At 40.5% G+C, this 19,024-nt stretch overlaps 1 protein-coding gene across 1 annotated transcript in view; it reads left to right on the plus strand.

The window, feature by feature from the left end:
• LOC142196568 (serine palmitoyltransferase 3-like) overlaps nt 1-16,954 on the plus strand; it is a 39,776-nt gene extending 22,822 nt beyond the window's left edge. The window contains exons 6-12 of the mRNA XM_075266537.1: nt 1,803-1,896; nt 10,511-10,616; nt 11,160-11,379; nt 12,287-12,407; nt 12,634-12,769; nt 14,502-14,631; nt 16,725-16,954. Coding sequence (XP_075122638.1) covers nt 1,803-1,896; nt 10,511-10,616; nt 11,160-11,379; nt 12,287-12,407; nt 12,634-12,769; nt 14,502-14,631; nt 16,725-16,838 — 921 coding nt within the window. The 3' untranslated portion in view covers nt 16,839-16,954. The remainder of the gene's footprint in view (nt 1-1,802; nt 1,897-10,510; nt 10,617-11,159; nt 11,380-12,286; nt 12,408-12,633; nt 12,770-14,501; nt 14,632-16,724) is intronic.
• The last annotated feature ends 2,070 nt before the right edge of the window (nt 16,955-19,024 follow it).

Raw genomic sequence — 19,024 nt, forward strand, 5'->3', positions numbered from 1 at the left:
AATAGTCGCAACCTGGCGATTTTTGACTATTTAACACCAACAATTGCAGTGAAAGAGGGTCTTCTATTGGGTCGTTCTCAATAGAATAGATAGTGGGTGAACTGAAAATCCTCAGATATTTGGTTTCGATCGGGGGTGGTCTTCTCAAAGAGGTGGTTTTGGAGAGTTTACTTCTTTAATAGACCTTATTGGATGTAGTTAACACTTGGTTTTGCCTCATTTTCTCTGCAGGTTTTTTTGTGTGTGTGCTTTGATGTATTTCTCCCAACAACCCAGACCTTTGTAATAATACACAAGCAAAACAGTATTCCAGTATTAATCTCAGCAAAAAAAATATATATTTCTAGATCCAAAAATTTGAGAGCTACACCCAGGTATTTTCGGAACGCCTTAGTGTTTGGGTATTCTTTATTTCCTACAGAACATTCCTTATGCAAATCCAACTGTGAGGTTTCCTCTGATTGTATTACTACAGGAGGGATCAGGATCGTGTTTTGCTCTCTTTTATTTAATTTGGCTCTTGCTGGTGTTTGGGGTAGAGCTAGAGTCTACAAGTGACATATAAGAAGAGTGCTGTATGAATACAATGTTTGTAGACTCGTACTAAGTTGCATACAATCTCTTTTCATGCATCATTATAAATGGGTGTAAAAGAATTAGGCCGCACAAATGATACTATGTATCAATTACACACAAAAAAACATTGTTTAAAAAAAAAATCTATAAAATGATGAGTTTACTCTGATTGATCACTTGTTAGTGAATTAGCCCTGTCCATTTAAAGGGGGTTGGCCAAGAAAGCAGCTTATCCCCTATACACAGGATAAGTTGTGGATCTGTGGGAGTCTGGCCACTAAAATCTCCACTGAAGGGTTGAAGTCCAGCACTTGGTTATTCCCAGCAGTCCCATAGATATTAATGGATCGGCAGTGGCTATTCTTACGGAGCAGCCCCATTCTTGTGATCAGTGGGCTCCCAGCTGTCAGATGCCCGCTGATCTACACCATATAAGATGATCCTTTAATATCCTCTGTCCTGTAGATAAATTGCACTCATGGGCAAAACCTTTCCAGTAAAGGGGACCGAAGTGCAATACCAGGGGGCAGTCCTTGGACAAGAGTGGTAGCGTTTCTGAAAAATAAAAAAACTTTAGGGCTTTCATTTTAATCTTGTATATTATTTATGGGTTTATTCACATAGATGCAAAAGTCAGGACATGACTGCAACATGTGAATAAACCCTAATAAAACTTGTATATGTATACACATAACTTGGCAGATACTGTTTCCATTGTGGGTGATGACTTCGGTTGTCCAGTGTAATCTAAACTCGACACCTTTTTGGCACGATACTGAAATTGTAGCAGAATTGTGAGGTTTGTATATTTATTTTTTTTATCAAAACTACCCCACAAACTACTATTCTTTTTCCCTGTGCACACTATTCTTTTTCATCAACTTCTAGTTTTTAAGGACACGTTGATCCAGGGTTTTATACTGACTGCCAGATTTGGAGTCGGGAAGGAATTTTTTCCCCTGAAATAGGACAATTGGTATGAGCCTCATGGGGTTTTTTGCCTTCCCCTGGATCAACACTGTAGGGATTGTAGGGTTATAGGTTGGACTTGATGGACTAATGTCTTTATCCAACCTCATCAACTATGTAAATATATATATATATATATATATATATATATATATATATATATATATATATATGTAACTTATTTTCTCTAATTAAATTATTTTTTTTTTTGTATCATTTATTTTATCTTTTATTTTATTTGTATTTTTACTTTTCAGGGCTGCCTTATACTAAGTGATGAGCTGAACCATACTTCTCTAGTTCTTGGTGCTAGACTTTCAGGGGCAACTATTCGAATCTTCAAGCACAATAGTAAGTGCCCAGTTATTGTCTGTTTTGCAATGTAAAGAATTATCATAAAAAGGCATAAAAGTGACTGATAACACTGTATTGTTTCTGCCTATAAATAATATCCTGTAACGAAATGCAGATGACCATAAAACGTTTCTCATTAAAGAGGACCTTTCATCAGATCGGGCACCGGCAGTTTTATATACTGCTGGAAAGCTGGCAGTGCGCTGAATTCAGCGCACTATTGGCTTTCCCGATCTGTGCCCCGGGTAAAGCGCTATCGGTCCCGAGACCGTAGCATCAGAAGGGCGTTTCTGACACTTAGCCAGGGACGTCCTTCTGCCCAGCAGTGCCTATCGCGCTGTGCTGTGGAGCGGGGAGGAACTCCCCCCTCCTGCTCCTGATAATACTCGTCTATGGACGAGCTGTGTGAGCAGAGGGAGGGGGCGTTCCTCCCCGCTCCACAGTACAGCGCGATAGGCGCTGCTGGGCAGAAGGGCGTCCCTGGCTAAGTGTCAGAAACGCCCTTCTGACTGTAAAGCCCTACGGTACCGGGACCGATGGCGCTTTACACCGGGCACAGATCGGGAAAGCCGATAGTGCACTGAATTCAGCGCACTGTCAGCTTTCCAGCAGTATATAGAACTGCCTGTGCCCGATCTGATGAAAGGTCCTCATTAAATGTCATTTCTAGATACTGTATTTTGCAACGAAAGCGTAAATGGAGTCATTGTGGTTATGGCTGTAGCTTCAGCTTCTGTGTGTCCTGATCTAATTCACTGCTATTAGAAATCAGTCATGGTCAAGATGGGAATACAAGGGCAATGTGGGATGGTCCTGCCGACTAGGATGGTAGTTAAAGGGGTTGAGGCATTACAGACACTTTTCCAATCCATGGGATAATTTCAGGAGAATTGGATCCCAAAAGTCCCCCTGCATCCTCTCTGTGAATGAAGCTCCAGTGTGCTTGTGTTGCTGGTGCTTCATTCCCTTCTATAGAACTGCTGGTAATTGCAGTCTTGACAGCCCCATAGAAGTGTATGGAGCATCGGTTACGTGAGCGCACTGGTGTTCCATTCGCAGGAAGGATGATCTCCTGATCGCTGGGGGTCACAGTAGTCAGATTGCAGACAAGGTTACAATATACAGTGCTATGTCTGGTATACAGTGAAGAGGCTGCAGCACTCCCCCATGCGGCATGGCCCCTACAATCAGCTGATCAGGGCGGGTGCAGTCGGTTGGACTCCTGCAATTTGATATTGATCTATACTAAGGACTGTTTGCTAAAATAAAAATCTCAGAGGACCTTTTTATATATAACATGTCTTACTCGCTTACTCTAAGCTCATTTTAGAAACGCTTGTATGTATTTCTAAGCTTATGTGACTAGTACAGGCACAGATGTCTTGGCACTCAAGGGAATCTTGTTTCCTAGGAGTCCTTGATACTGTATTTCTATAAGGAGTTCACTAACTATTGCTAGCAATCTTTGGATCCATCCAATACAGGATTTCGGCTCCAAAAATGGTGACCCTGTCCCTGATAATAAACCTTTTAAAGGGGATGTCCTAGATGTCCAAGCCAATGACATTATATCTACAGGATTATGATACAACTCAGTCCAATTCAGGTGAATGGGGCTGAAGTGTAATACTAAGCACATCTGCTATATAATGTACAGTGCGGTGCTTGGTAAGTAGTGAAGAGGTCACAGCAATCCATAGCATGATCTGGACAACCCCTTTAAATCACCCCTTACAACAATCTTTGTGTATTTAGTGTGACTATAGTCAAATAAGTCAATGGATAACATGACTGAGCAACAAAAGGGGTCAGAGGGCATTGGGTTGTATAATGGATACTAACTGAACTAACTAACTCCAGTGACTTTTATTGGGCCAATAAGGTTTTATTTTGTCAATGGGAAATATTATTGCAGCAGTCTGTTATAATTACCATCACCGGCTTTGCAGAACAACCTACACAATAGTAAAGAAGATCAGAAGTCCAACTATAATAAGCTAACCAGTGTTACATTGCCCCCGTAGTCCTGAAGTGCCATGAACCTTTGCTGTAGTTAACCATTCACTGCATACAAATGTAGTACATTCACTAAATTCTCACTTACACGTTATGACATAGGGGTAAAGCTGTCTTTTTAGTAAAGTCAGGCTGGATTCACATTAGCATTGGTGTTTCCGTGCTTTCTGTGATCCATCGACATGGTGTACGTCTGGAGCATTTCCGCCATGTATCCACTCTTTTGGATAAAGACAAAAGTCGAACTTGCAGCAATTTTTCACTGTCCAAAAAAACTTAGGATACACAACAGACAGCAACAAATCTGTCTTTTTTTAAAATTGAGGTCTATGGAAGGCAGATACAAGTGGATGGTAATCTATGTCCATTTTTCCCGCGTATGCTCAGAATGAAAAAAAAAATATTTTTTTTTTGTCTGATATCCATTGACGAAATCCATCAAAAACGTCAGATTACGGCATGCATTGTGTAACTATTTGTATCTGGATTTTGACAAATCCGTTGTTCTTTCTTTTAGACGGATACACAACAGGTAGACACTCAGGACAGTTGTGAACATAACCTCACTTTTCTATGCACAGAGCATTGCAACATTATATTATGTTATAATATGTGAGCTATTATACCAAAGGAAATCTATATTCCCATTTCCATGTATATGTAGTACTAGCAGGAGGACCCGGCTTCGCACGGGTATATTACATTTTATGTTTGTGTAGTGGCCCCATAAGAATTGTCCAATTTTGCACTGGTGTATTTTGTATGTGGTTTGTGTGTATGTCCATAAGCTTCATGTGATTATGTGTATCTCATTTTGGATATCAGTGAAAAACCTGTGATCAGTTGTTATGGATATCTGGAGTAAAGCTGTATCTAATCCTTCCCCGTGTAGTACTGTGCTTAGACGCAAGTATCTAATCCTTGTTGGTGTGGTACTGTGTGCAGATGCACATATCTAATCCTCTGGCGTGTGGTACTGTGTGCAGATGCGCGTATCTAATCCTCCCCTGTGTAGTATTGTGTGAAGAGGCGCAAAAAGTCAGTGTCAGACTAGGCTCACTATCAGGAACTTGAGATTGTTTTGAGAGCCATCTCTCTCTCCTATAGAAAACGTGCGCATCACTTTATCATTGTACACTCAGGGCATACTGAATTATCTAAGGGTTAATGGACTGTTTCTGAAATAACCCAGGGGAAATAGACCCTAGTGGTAAGAGAAGGACTCCGAAATTATAAAGCAGGATTGTTCGTATGCACTTTATAACTGTCCACAGAAGCCCCATGTGGTACCACCAACACTTTTTGTACTAATCTGCATTCACAACTAATGCAAAAAAAACAAAACCAGAAGCTTTTTTTCTTTCATGTCTTTACTTTTATGATTTATGAAAAAAAAATTCACACGGGGTTCTGTGGATCGGAAGCTGAGGCGGAGGCCGCCTCAGGTTCCGATCCAAAAACGGGTAGCCACGACTGAAAGTCGGTGCACTGCATCGGCATCCAGCCGCGCATTCTGCTCTGGATTAGGCCCAATGAATGGGCCTAGTCAGGAGTGTCTTCAGGCCGAATCGCGAGGCGAAACTGCCTAAGGAATGAGCATCTCGCTTCTTGACCTGAGCGGCTCCCATTGATTTCGAGCCCAATTTTTGTGCCAGATCATTGGTTGACTATTTGAACCTTTGGTACACAAGCGGTCTGCATTTAGATTTCAATCTCTTCAAGATACATTTTTTGTGTATTAGCTCAAGTGGAAATCAAAACATCAAATCCCAAAATTGTAGTTGTGGACATATTAGACTTTTTTGGGATTGTTCCCAATGGTTTACACCACATATTTGTATAAACACATATTTCCAGTTTATCTATCAAATCTAAGACTTGATGTTCTGCCGTCACTTCCAAGCTTAAACTCCATGTGACACTTGACATTTGCCTGTTTCTTCTGCATGTTCAGACCGCCTTGATGTGCCCTTTGTAAGATGTGGTGTGATCTGTTCCTTCCAGTATTTCTTTTGCTTTATTCCATATTTATGACAACTTTGAGATGGCGCTAATGTTTTGAAAAATAATATTTTGGAGAATTCCTGAAGCAAGTTGTAATTGCCTTTGGATAGGAGGACTTTAGAAAAGGTTTGCAATAGTTCATCATGATTTTTGTACTTAAAAAATACGCTTGATATATCAGTAAAAAAGACTTACTATAGATTGTTAGTATACAGTAGGGGGTCTTTGTCCTCTTTGTCTTTTGGTAGATCCTTGCCTTCAATGCAGAAATCTAGGTGATTCCAAAGGGTTCACTTAATTTTTCCTGCAACTGTATATAGATTTAAATGGGTTTTCTAAGCATAGTTCATAGGCATCAGTATTAAAGTAATAGGAAACCCTATATAAACTAATGTTCCAAATTTTTTGTGCAAAAATAATATATGAATGCAACATCATATCTTATTCTCCAGGACTTTGAGCAGATCCGATCAGAATTATTTATTTAATCACTTCCTAATAGTACAACAGATGTCAGGTCTTTATTAGAGATGAGCGAGTAGTACTCGATCGAGTAGGTATTCGATCGAATACTACGGTATTCAAAATATTCGTACTCCATCGAGTACCACTCGCTATTTGAATGGAAAAGTTTGATGCAGAACCAGCATTGATTGGCTGAATGCTATACAGTCGGCCAATCAACGCTGGTTCTTCTCCTACCTTTAGAAGTCTTCTCCGTGCAGCTTCCCCGCGGCGTCTTCCGGCTCTGAATTCACTCTGCCAGGCATCGGGCCTGGGCAGAGCCGACTGCGCATGTCCGCTTGTAGTGTAGGCATGCGCAGTCGGCTCTGCCCAGGCCCGATGCCTGGCAGAGTGAATTCAGAGCCGGAAGATGCCGCGGGGACGCTGCAAGGAGAAGACTTCTCGGAGGATCCAGCCCGACCCTCACTCATGGACTTGGTAAGTATAATTTGATCGAACGTTGCCTACCCCTGAAACGAGCATTTCCCCCATAGACTATAATGGGGTTCGATATTCGATTCGAGTAGTCGAATATTGAGGGGCAACTCGAAAAGATTATCGAATCTCGAACATTTTACTGTTTGCTCATCTCTAGTCTTTATATATGGCGCCTGCTCAAACTGAGCAAGCGCCATAACCGCCAAGTCCAGTGGTATATTCAGTGGAAATGCCCATGATCAGAGTCCTCTCATCTCAGGCAGTAGGACCATTAGGTTGGAATGGGCCTACCAAAGTACCAGAAGATCCTTCAGTGGGCCCAGGATCTGACGCCATAGTGGGCACCAATGATCTATAAGAAATCCACAATGTTTGGAGTTAATCGCTTCTCGTCAGGACCTGCCTCATATAAGACTGATTCACAAATAGCCAATTCGTCATGTCCTGTGTGTACAACGGTAACAACAAAAATTATGATGCAATAAAAATATGACACCTTCTTTATACAAGTGTAAGGTGGGTCCTCATAAACATCGTAGACCAATCATATTGGCTGTGACATCTTTCCATGCAATTTATTAGCTCAGCTACTGTAACTAAATACCTTTAGGCCTCCGCTTTGTTCTTATGACATTTTTCTCTGAAAAGTTAATAAAAAAAACTTAAGTGACCTATTTTCTTTCAGCGCTGACTTCAGGACTCTTTATTATCACACAGAGCAAACACTCGGTTGCGTTCAGTGCTGCGGAGTAATGGGTGACCTTGGTGATGCAATTTCTTATGTAAACCCTAGCACTGACTGGCTCAATATATACACGATGAGACTATAACCTGTGCTTACGGTGTGGTCAAATGTGTCACATTGCATGAAGGACATTGTTTTACCATACATATATGGATAGATGGACACATACGTCTTTATTGTCAAGATAGTTTATCTATGGGGTAGATTCCAATGTCAAGAACTATTCTGGCTAATGGGGATCTATAGATGGCATCCATGTAATAAAGCCAGTTATGATCCTGCTGTACGTGCCCCGCACAGAGGAGTGGGGTAATGAAGTCTTGTCGGAAACACCAAAAATGATCGGAAAAATACTCAACCAAGACTTTACTTTTCCTTATTGCAGATACACAGGGCAAGGTCAAATATACACAATGTTGCAGCGCACTCCAACAAGTAACTCCAGTCACCCCAAGTTATATGCATAAGCCGGTGGGCAGCACTCCTGTTGCCACACTCCCTAATGTACTCATGGACTAGGCCTCTAGTTTTCATGTCACAGTAACCACTTTATGGCATGTGAAAACCAGGAGACCAAATGGGATGGACTCTCTGTCCTCTTTGGTCATGTCTTCATCTATTGTGCATGATGGTGCAAACACCATACTTCAGGAAGTGCCAAACATCTCTTCCCAAGGTACAACCCCCCCCGCCGGGACAACTACAATCCTCAATGTGCATCCCATAGCAATGAGTAGAGATTAGAGAAATTAGAGTCAGATGGGGAGATTCATGAAAACTGGGGTTTCCAACAACATTCTTCGAATTTATGGAACCGAGGGTGAACCTTGTTTATGAGACTCTGTCCTCTTCAAAAACCAGACGCACCCTCTGCAGGGCTGTGCGCATGTACTGGATAATAATATATTTTGTAACACTTTACATATCAGAGAGAATATCATGAACAACAACAATGGTCCAGCCATCTTTTAATAAATGGTCATATAACTGAAGCTGTATGAGCCCTTCACCAGCCGCTATCTGTGAATATACAGATACTAAGTGCATGGAGTGCAGGGTAACTTTTAGATGGAGGGCTCAGGTTTTGAGGAATAGAGTAGGAAGTATAAGAGTTACACATGTTAGCTTAGAGTGAGGAAATGTATAACTATGAATTCAGGTCGTGTGATAACCCTTCCTAAAATTATGAGTTTTTAGAGCTTGTTTGAAGCAAAATTGGATATTAATCAGATTGTCCGGGGTAAAGCATTCCAGAGCACCGATGCAGCTCAAGAAATGTCTTGGAGACAGGAGTGGGATGTTCAGACAACAGAGGACACAAGTCTAAGATCATTGGCAGAACAGAGAGGACGGTTGTGGTGGTAGACGGGGACAAGGGAGGTGATGTAGGGAGGTGAATGGATTTGTGGGTGACTGTGATCATTTTATATTGTATTCTCCAGTGCAGCAACTGGCACAAGGTAGATGCGTCTGTGTATAGGTTTGCATCTGTGATCAGTCTGGCGGCCGTAAGAGGAAGAACAATTAGTAGAGAATTACATTAGAGAAGACGAGAGAGAATCAGAGCGACAATGAGGGGGTTTGATGTTTCCACAGAAGGGTCAAATTCTGGAAATGTTTTTAAGGTGCAGATGACAAGACTGTGCTAGAGCCTGAATATGTGGGATGAAGGAGAGTTCCAAGTCAAATACAACCCCAAGACAGGGAGCGTACTGCCTCCGTGTAATAGTAAGACCACAGATGGAAATGGAGATATCAGTGTTAGGTCAGGTAGAGATGGAGGGATCTTCACCAGCTCACAGAGAATAAATGGGACAGAGATGAAACGACCTTAATGCATAAAACCCTGAATAAGTGGATGTTGAACCTCTCAGACTCTGACTTTTTATTACGCTATTATTTTATTACTCCTCCCAGGGTATACTGTAGACTTTTCTTTGTTTTATATCTCCGAGAAATGTCTTCATACCTAAAATTTTTATTGTGCACTGACCTTTGTGGAGTTCACACCACGTTCTCATGTGCTGCAAACACTTCCTGGCAGATTGTGATATTTAACATTGTGAACCATACAGCGAGTTTATTTTGTAGACTGTAAGAATTATGTGTAAGAACTATTTTTAGCATTCCATGAAAGTCGGACCTGAAAGTCCTTTTATGTATTTATCGGTAGTTAAAGGAATAATTCAGGAAAAAGTAATACCCTGTCGTGTTTCTTTAACATTTACCTTGAAGTTGCCACCTGCAGTTTCTTATGACGCGCGGGTTCCGTTCCTTCAGCAGACATTTAGTGCCATCTAGAGGGGACACTTATATTTTACTGCATTACGCTGGTAATACACATTGGAAGCTAAAATACTTCAAGGCGGTTTCCGTTTTTTCTTTTGATATGTCATATAGTGATTTGACAATTAGGGGGGATTTGTGTACTGGAGTCTTCTTCAGTTCCAAGGATAAAGAGGGATAGGTTCATCGTTAATATGATGTGTAATTCATAGGATCTGACAAATTTTCTCTGCACAGTGTCCAATTTTCTCTGTGCAGTGGCCAGACCCCGCTATTGTACTTTCTTTTCACGGGCTCCTCTGCAGCATCCTTCAGTGTTCTGGTCTTCTCCCCCAACTTTCTGCCATCTGGTCGTCAGGTCACCTCCTAAGGTTTATGATTAGGCATCAGTGTTCACATGGGGGTTTTGACACTATTGAGTCATTGCCATGAACACCCGGCAGACCCTGTTATAGTCTATGGAGTCCAAGGGTAACCTCGGCTTTTGCAGATTGGGTCTCCATCGTTTGGACCCCTGGGAGACCCATATAACAGAGAGCCCATTGCAGGTGTAAACCTAGCCTAAGCAAAATGTCTGTTATGCAAATGACATTTATATATCCAACCTTTTTTCCTTAGACATGCAAAATCTGGAGAAATTATTGCGGGATGCCGTGGTCTATGGTCAGCCGCGCACTCACAGGGCCTGGAAGAAAATCCTAATCCTTGTTGAAGGAATTTACAGGTATGAGCTAAAGTGCGAGGAATTAAGATACAGCAGCAACATGGACAAGACTAAAGGGGTGCAAAGGTAGCAGTTAGAGATGAGCGAGTACTGTTCGGATCAGCCGATCCGAACAGCACGCTCGCATAGAAATGAATGGACGTAGCCGGCACGCGGGGGGTTAAGCGGCCGGCCAACACCAAAGTGGAAGTACCAGGTGCATCCATTCATTTCTATGGAGCGTGCTGTTCAGATCGGCTGATCCGAACAGTACTCTCTCATCTCTAGTAGCAGTCAAATCGCATCCAACATGTGATGATGGCTTGAGCTTTCACTACCACACTTTTATTATAAATGGCTTGTTTTAGGTGGGGGGCCCGATTAAAGAGTTTGCATTGGGGCCTAGGAACTTAAAGTTACATGTCCGGTTACTACATGTTAAGTCAATCACACGTACGGCCATTGGGGCCTATTTGTAGCAATGAATGTGCAATGTCTGTTTTCAGGACTTCTTCAGATCTATAAAACAATATAAACTTTCCCTTTTGCATTGTTCTTTTCCAGCATGGAAGGATCTATTGTCCGTCTTCCAGAAATAATTGCATTAAAGAAGAAATATAAAGCGTATCTGTACTTGGATGAAGCGCACAGTATCGGAGCGGTGGGGCCTACAGGGCGCGGCGTGGTGGAATACTTTGGAGTGATACCTGAAGATGTCGATGTGATGATGGGAACGTTTACCAAAAGCTTTGGAGCCATGGGAGGATATATTGCTGGAAAAAAGGTATTTGTCTTTAGGAAAACTGAATTTCTATTGAATATTAAGATTTCTATAAATTCTAAAATTTAATAAATGGGCATACAAACCATTCTAGGCATAATAATACAATTTATACTACACCAAACAGTTTTAAAACTGGTGTTACCCAAGTGAAGTTCATAGTAAGATGTAGAGATTTACTTAATTTTTTAAATATTTTTCTCCCATGATTCCTTATACAGCCAATAGTGTGTCTCATCATACATTACCCCTGCAAGACCTTTCTTCTATGTCATTGATAGTACTATATTCTTCATTTCTATATATTCTAGTATTATTTTACAGCACTAATCTGGAAGAACATTTGTTGCTTGTTTGCCCTCATTTACTGTATTTTCCATGATCCTTTGGTTAATGCCCCATGTCCTTTTTCAATCCTATGATGAGGTCCGTGTAGAAGGGATCACACTATGCAGCCACATGAACTACATCCATGGTACACACACCCTTACTTAAGAATCTACCATTAACTTTCACCATTAAATTTGGTTCTACTAAAAAGCTAAATAGAAGCTTTCTATCACGGCCAAAGCCCATTACTCCCATCCGTGTAGGTCCACACTTCTCTGCATATGTCCTGCACAGTCCTGGGGCTGTTTCTGAGTAAGGTAGAGGATAGATCAGAGTTCTCCTCTATTTACTGTGTGCAGCGTATGGAGGGCCAAGTTCTACCCATCAGCTCAGATAGAATTGTGAACTATAGCTATGCACAGGGGGAAATCACTAAAAACTGCAGAATATAAGTCACACAATGACCAGAAATAGTGTTACATCTCTTGTATACAAACAGCTTATCCTGAAAAGTGAAATGAAATGACAGATACATTTTAAACATTTGGTTTCTACAAACCTGTGTTTCTTTCTTCTATAGGATCTTGTGGATTATTTAAGAACCCATTCCCACAGCGCACTATATGCATCATCTATGTCTCCACCTGTGACAGAGCAGACTATCAGAGTAATGAAGTGCATCATGGCCCATGATGGGACAGGTAAGAGATTTATAATTGTAATTAGCTCATTACAATTTAGTCTCTAAAAGTGGCCATGTGCGCACAGACTGTATTCACAACAGAAGAAAACACTCCCTTAACACTTTCAGGATTGGTGGGGGATATGGAGGCCAAACCTATGGCTAGTGAATATATACTCTTCATGGCATAACCCCTTTATTGCTGCCAGATGACTCAGAATATTCCATTATTTCATTTGCGTTAGGTCCACAAAGAATACAGCAGCTCATTGCGAATACCAAATACTTCAGACAAAGACTACATGACTTAGGATTCATAATATACGGCAATGAAGATTCTCCCGTCGTCCCTGTTCTCTTATACATGCCAGGAAAAGTAGGGTAAGTATGATCCGGAAAGTTGGGTTCTCAAAGTCTAATTTCCTTGTTCAACAATTTTGCCAAAGGTCTATCTATTAATACTGTCAGGGTCTGGGGTTGCTAAGTGGGGTGGCATAGACTCCAAAAGTCCAGTTTCTTTAGTCCAAACGAAGGTAAAGTTTATTTTCACTCAAACAGGTAGTGCAGCAATAAAGGAAACAATACAAAAATAAATACCTGCCCAGCTAGACTCTTACTAAACATAGAATAGGTTACCTCACCTAGAGTAACAGAAATCCAAAAGCCAGTTGATTCACTCAGGACACAGCTCCAAAAATATGACCTCTTTCTTTGGCTCTCCAGCCAAACTCTGCCCCCAGTCTGCTGCTGGAGCTGACTTCTTAAGCCTCCATGATGAGGAGACTCTCAACAGCTGAGTCGCTGCCGGAACATCCCCAAAGTGTGGACTGGAGGGGGGTGGAATGACAGGTCCCACTACCAACCTACCTGCCATTCCTATATACAATAGCTATCTGCTGAGAAACATTATTTCTGGAGTTTTCTCATCTCACCCACCTTAGTAGTCTGGGTGAGATGTACACCCCTCCATTACATGGCCGGCCATCAGCTTACAATACAAAATGCATTATCAAAGTCAACATATAGGTTTTCCACATGGGTAGTTAGTACTATACATTTGCCTAGGAATTATATATATATATATATATATATATATATATATATATATATATATATATATATACACAGTGTGTGTGTGTGTGTGTGTATATATATATATATATATATATATATATATATATATAATATAGCAATATGTAAGTGGGGATTTATCTCTAGTTGGAGGCATTTAAAATGATCCCCTATCAGCAATAAGAGGATAACTTTTGATCAGTGGTGTTTCATTGCTTGGACTCCACCTATTGCAAGAATACTTGTACCCTTGTCTAACAGATTTGCTGGTCAACATGCATAGCAGCTCAAGTGACCTCTGTGGGGCTGCTGCTTCATTAAAATAGGGGAACAGAGCCCCACTTTGTCATTAAAAGGGTTTTCAGATATTTTTTTTTTTTTATTAAATAAAAAAAAAAAAAAAAAATTCACACCTTGCCCTCCACTCCTAGTGGTGCAGGATGGGTCTTCTGTTAAGGTCCCCTGCCTGACTTCGGCACTGACATCCATTGTGTGCCAAGTGATCACTCCAGACAGTTACAGGATTTGATGGTGACCTCTTCGCAAACAGCTTATCAGTGTTGAGTCCGATCAGAAGACTGGAGCTTTTTTATTGTGCTCCCTCTAACACCAGCTCAATAAAATGTTAAAAAATTCCCAGAAAACCCATTACCCCTTAGGGACATTTCACTTCTAGTAGATGTTCTGGTGGAGGTCTTCGCCCAGAGAACCCCATACAATAACTAGAATATGTGTATAAAGTTGAACTGAATGGGAGATTTCAGGAACCAACTCTGATGATGAAGGGGCACTATGCTCGAAGTAGATTCCCCAGCTTTTATTTTAGCATTCTTTGGTTGGAGAGGATAGAGTAAGTTCACACGTGAGTTTTTTGGACCAGAATTTGATGCGGAAGTTGCCTCTAGACTGGACTTTACCTTGCTTAATTATTATCGTAGAGAAAATTCCTTACATAGTTAAAAAAAGAAAATAAAAGTAAAAATATTCTTGATATATTTAGTTAATGTATAAAATTTCCCTTTTTTCATTATTACATCCATAGAGCCTTTGCACGACACATGCTAGAGAAGAAAATTGGTGTTGTAGTTGTTGGTTTTCCAGCCACTCCGATCACAGAAGCCAGAGCGAGGTTTTGCATTTCAGCCGCACATTCCAAGAAGATGCTGGACATTGTATGTATACTGAAGAAATAACAAATGGTTCATCGTAATCTTTTTTTCTGCTCAAATTAAATCACTATAATGTTAGCATTGTATGGTGGATATTCTCAGTAATGTAGAGTAGAAAAGCCAACCTTAACTGTGTACTTAAAAAAGGAGTCTGTCACTGGTATCCAGCATATCAACTCAGCCCAGCAGATAGATAGGTTATGGTCACCTGAATCAAACAGTGTTTTCTCCTTGTGAATCACTACCTCCGTTACCAAAGTATCACTGTTTTTGTCCGTACACACATGAGCTATTTGGAGCAGTGAGAGTGTTGCCGCTTACCTCTTTGGAGCAACGACAATGACTTTACTCCAAAGAGCTCATTTGCATATTGAAAAAACCTCAATATCTATAAATCACAAGGGGGAAACTCTGTTTGATTCAGGTGAACCTACCTTATCTGTCTGCTGAGCTGGGTTGATATATCAGGGTCTGGTGACAGATTCCGTCAAATTGTACCCCCAATTCTAAAACCACTTTGTGAAAATAATATTACAGGTGAATGTAAGAAACAATGTAATATATCTTTATTAAAGAAATACTGTATGTTCCTTCTCCACTTATTAGGATATTTTCCTCCTCCTTCCCTTCACTCAGACTCTTATTTCTAGTAGCATTCATAACCCTATTCAGCCTCACACAAGTCTATGGAGAGGGGAGGGAAAGAGGAGGCTGCTGCAGGCTACTAATGGATTCACTGCTTCATCCTGTACAGAGGTAGATCATTATCTTACAAGAGTAATACAAGATCTTACAAGCTATACAAGATATCACGGTTACAATGTGAAGCAGCTGCAATATGTGTCTTCTACAGCATCCTCCTCCTCCTCCCTCCCCTCTCCAAAAACTTCTGTGTATGAAACTTGGCTTGATAAGTGGAGAAAGAAATCTATTTCTTTAATTATACAATATAGCCACCTGTACTATTCATTTATGAGAAGTTGTTTTATAATAGGAGGTACTCTACCAAGTCGGTGAAAATTCTACTTTTCAGCCCCATGATTCTTTTCTTTATTTTACATTTCTATCATTATGAAAACTGTTGTCTGAAAATGATCTAATTTTTTTTTAAATCAAGTTTTTGTGTTACTGTTGCACATATTTTAAACATATACGGCAAAATTTTTACATTTTCCATGTCAATACTATGAAAGAGTAGCCAAATTGTACCCTGTGGTACATTACTTGACCCAATTGAATATGCCGTGTACATGTAGCGGACCTTGGAGAGTACATATCATCAGGGGTAAGCACATACTTGCCAACTCTCCTGGCGGCTATGAGAGGCTCGCGGATAAAGGGGTGACCACTTGGACTTCCAGACAAGTAGGCAAATCTCCCTGGCCACTAGGGTTGCTGTTACCGAGTATAAGCCGACCCGAATATAAGCCGAGGCCCCTAATTTTACCACAAAAAACTGGGAAAACTTATTGACTCGAGTATAAGCCTAGGGGGGAAATGCAGCAGCTACTGGAAAATTTCAAAAATTAAAATGGTCGGAGTTTTTGGGTGCAGTAGTTTCTGGGTGCTGGGAAAGGGGAGGGTTGTTTTGGTTATCTGTCTAACCCTTCCCTGAGCTTGAGGACTGTTTTTTTTCTTCCCCCACGTAGAATTCAGCCTGGCTGAATATAGGAGATCCGCAGTGCTCCTATTAACCCCTTCCCGACGGAATAGGAGCACTGCAGATACCCTATATTCAGTAGACCGGGCACCTTCAGACACAGGGATACCCAATGTGTATGTGTGTCACAGTCATTTTCTACTTTTATATGTATTCTAGGGAAAGGAGGGATTTAGAACTTTTATTTATTTTGCACTATTTTATGGGAGATTCTATACATTAATATTGTGGCTGGTCATAGACCCCCCCTCCTAAAAAAAAAATAAAATAAATAAAAATTAAAAAAAAATAAAAAAAATTTCTGACTCAAGTATAAGCCGAGGGGGGCTTTTTCAGCACAAAAACTGGGCTTATACTCGAGTATATACCGTAATTTATATATGACTTGTTTATATGTTTTTGGATCGATTTACTCATGATCATCTTTATCTTTCAGGTTCTGGATTCACTGGATGAGATGGGAGACTTTCTTCGACTGAAGTATTCCCGTCAATCCAGATCAAATCGTGGAATGGTTTCCGATGAGCCAAATGTTGATCTAGATGCTTGAAACATTTTTGTGTGTAACTACATTCTCCACTATCGTGGAGTTCCCTGACATTGGTTGATAAAAGTCCACTATGGCATAGTACAAAGCCATGAGCCAAACCCAAAGCAACATCTCAATGGAGACAATTTAGTGTTTTATAAAAAGTTAGGTCTTCGATGCCCATTGTTATCTGTCCAGTGTTGTTTTACCATAGCGAGTCCAGGTTAGTATGCACTGCGACCTGAATGTAATAGTAATATCACAGGGAAGGAAAACCAGGAAATGTGAATTTCTACCTCTTTATTTATGATACTAAAAACAAGTTTACTATAAAGTAATATATATGATTTTAGGACTGCTACTACTACATATGTGCCAATATCCAGATTGGATCTATATTTTCTAGGCATTCTTGGAAAATACAGTATTAACATGAAGGTAGTCACAGAGACACAGAATCTGGGTACATTGTTTGTGTAGACAGATGCAAACAAAAAAGATCCTTAAAGGGGTGGTCTGCATTGGATAGTCTGTATTTTTTTTTAAACATGTTTGTAAATAATATGATGTTGTGATGTCTAGCAACTAGCTGTAATTTTCAGGCAAATTTGTAAGTGTTTAATTTCCCTGCAGCACCCCTACAGGGGAAATGGCGTATTACACAAATGGGACAAATGGGTTGACTGTGTAATATAGGACATAACAGGTCTTCTAGAAGGGGAATGACTTCAAACAGTCTTTCTCTTTAGGATTTTATTATTATTTTCTATTAAATGTCCATGCTTTGCGTTGTCCATGTCCACGTTAAGTAACTGTACTTGGGTTCTAGGCCTAAGACTGTGAAAAATGTGGACCATTCCATTTCACTATGTCGGTGTACTTCAGACCAGCCATGGTATGATAGGGTTATACAAAATCATTAGCTTGTAATGTCTTAGTTGTACGTACTATTTATAGTTTTGGATGCATGAGTGGCAGAAAATAACTTAGTGCATATCTTCATGTATGAGATTGCTCAGGGTAATGGTCATGATGAATGTGAAGGATTTATCTATTATGTATAACAAGTACTTGTTTTGCACTGACGATTGTCTATATTCAGTGTTTGCCTAACGGTAGATGGACTGAATTTGTTAAATATTCATGACGTATAGCGGTGTGTCTGATGGGTGATGATATAATAGTATTTTTTAGTTTTACATTACTCATATAATTAGTATTCTTCTACCTATCTTTTTTAATGTACAAAATCTTTAGTAACTCTCCATCTCACAAAAACGTATCATGTGAGAGGATATGGCTTGGACCGTCATCGATTTCCAAACCACACCATTGGTCAATGGCGTAGAAAAAGAAGTCGTTGCCAGACCCTAAGAGGTCCCCAAAGGCCTTAAAATAGATCACGATACTGGATGGCACAAGGTAGATAGGGAGCCCCATTATAGTTTTTGCATTGTGGCCCAGGACTTTCAAGTTATGCCTCTGGGTGCCGTAGTACACTTTTTTGTTTTAGAGACTTCTAAAGGTTTTCCTTCTGATCTCCATTTTCATTAGTATTACAGAAATATGTTAAAAAACAGGGTTTAGGGCATGTAAAGGTAGCTGTCCTGCTGCTTGAGGGGGCCCAAGTGACCCTTAGAAGAAGGCACCATTAGAGTTTTTCAATACATCAAAATTAGATTCAATGGAGATACATATGGAGAGTATTAACATGACAAAAGTTTGGTCACCTCTACCCAATGGCTCAGTGCTTCAGTGCACTTCAGTCACTGCTTGGATCCCCACTTCTTCCTCACATACACAAAATGCTTGGATGTTCTTGTTTCAGCCAACAATGGCCAATGACCAACTTCAGCCACTGATTCACTAAGTGAAAATCTTTGAGCATTTCCTGAGTGTCAGACATCCGAATACGTAGTGCAACAGGGACCCAGGCAGCGCCTCTTATGTTAGCACCCCCATATGTTGATCTATTAAATTCCATTTTCATCATCCGTGTTATCAGAATGGAATGGATCCCGAAGCCCCATAGACATGAATGTGTCATAGATGGCATTCCGTGAAAAACTCTGCCCCCTACCTGGCTGTACACTATCCATGGATGTACACTATCTATCTGACTCCCATTGAAATGAATTCGAGAATTGGGAGGCATTTGTGCCTACAAAAACCCCTTAGGTTGCCAGTCACCCATTACTGACTGCAGC

This window comes from Leptodactylus fuscus, chromosome 3 (assembly GCF_031893055.1).
Source record: "Leptodactylus fuscus isolate aLepFus1 chromosome 3, aLepFus1.hap2, whole genome shotgun sequence".
Taxonomy (NCBI): Eukaryota; Metazoa; Chordata; class Amphibia; order Anura; family Leptodactylidae; genus Leptodactylus; species Leptodactylus fuscus.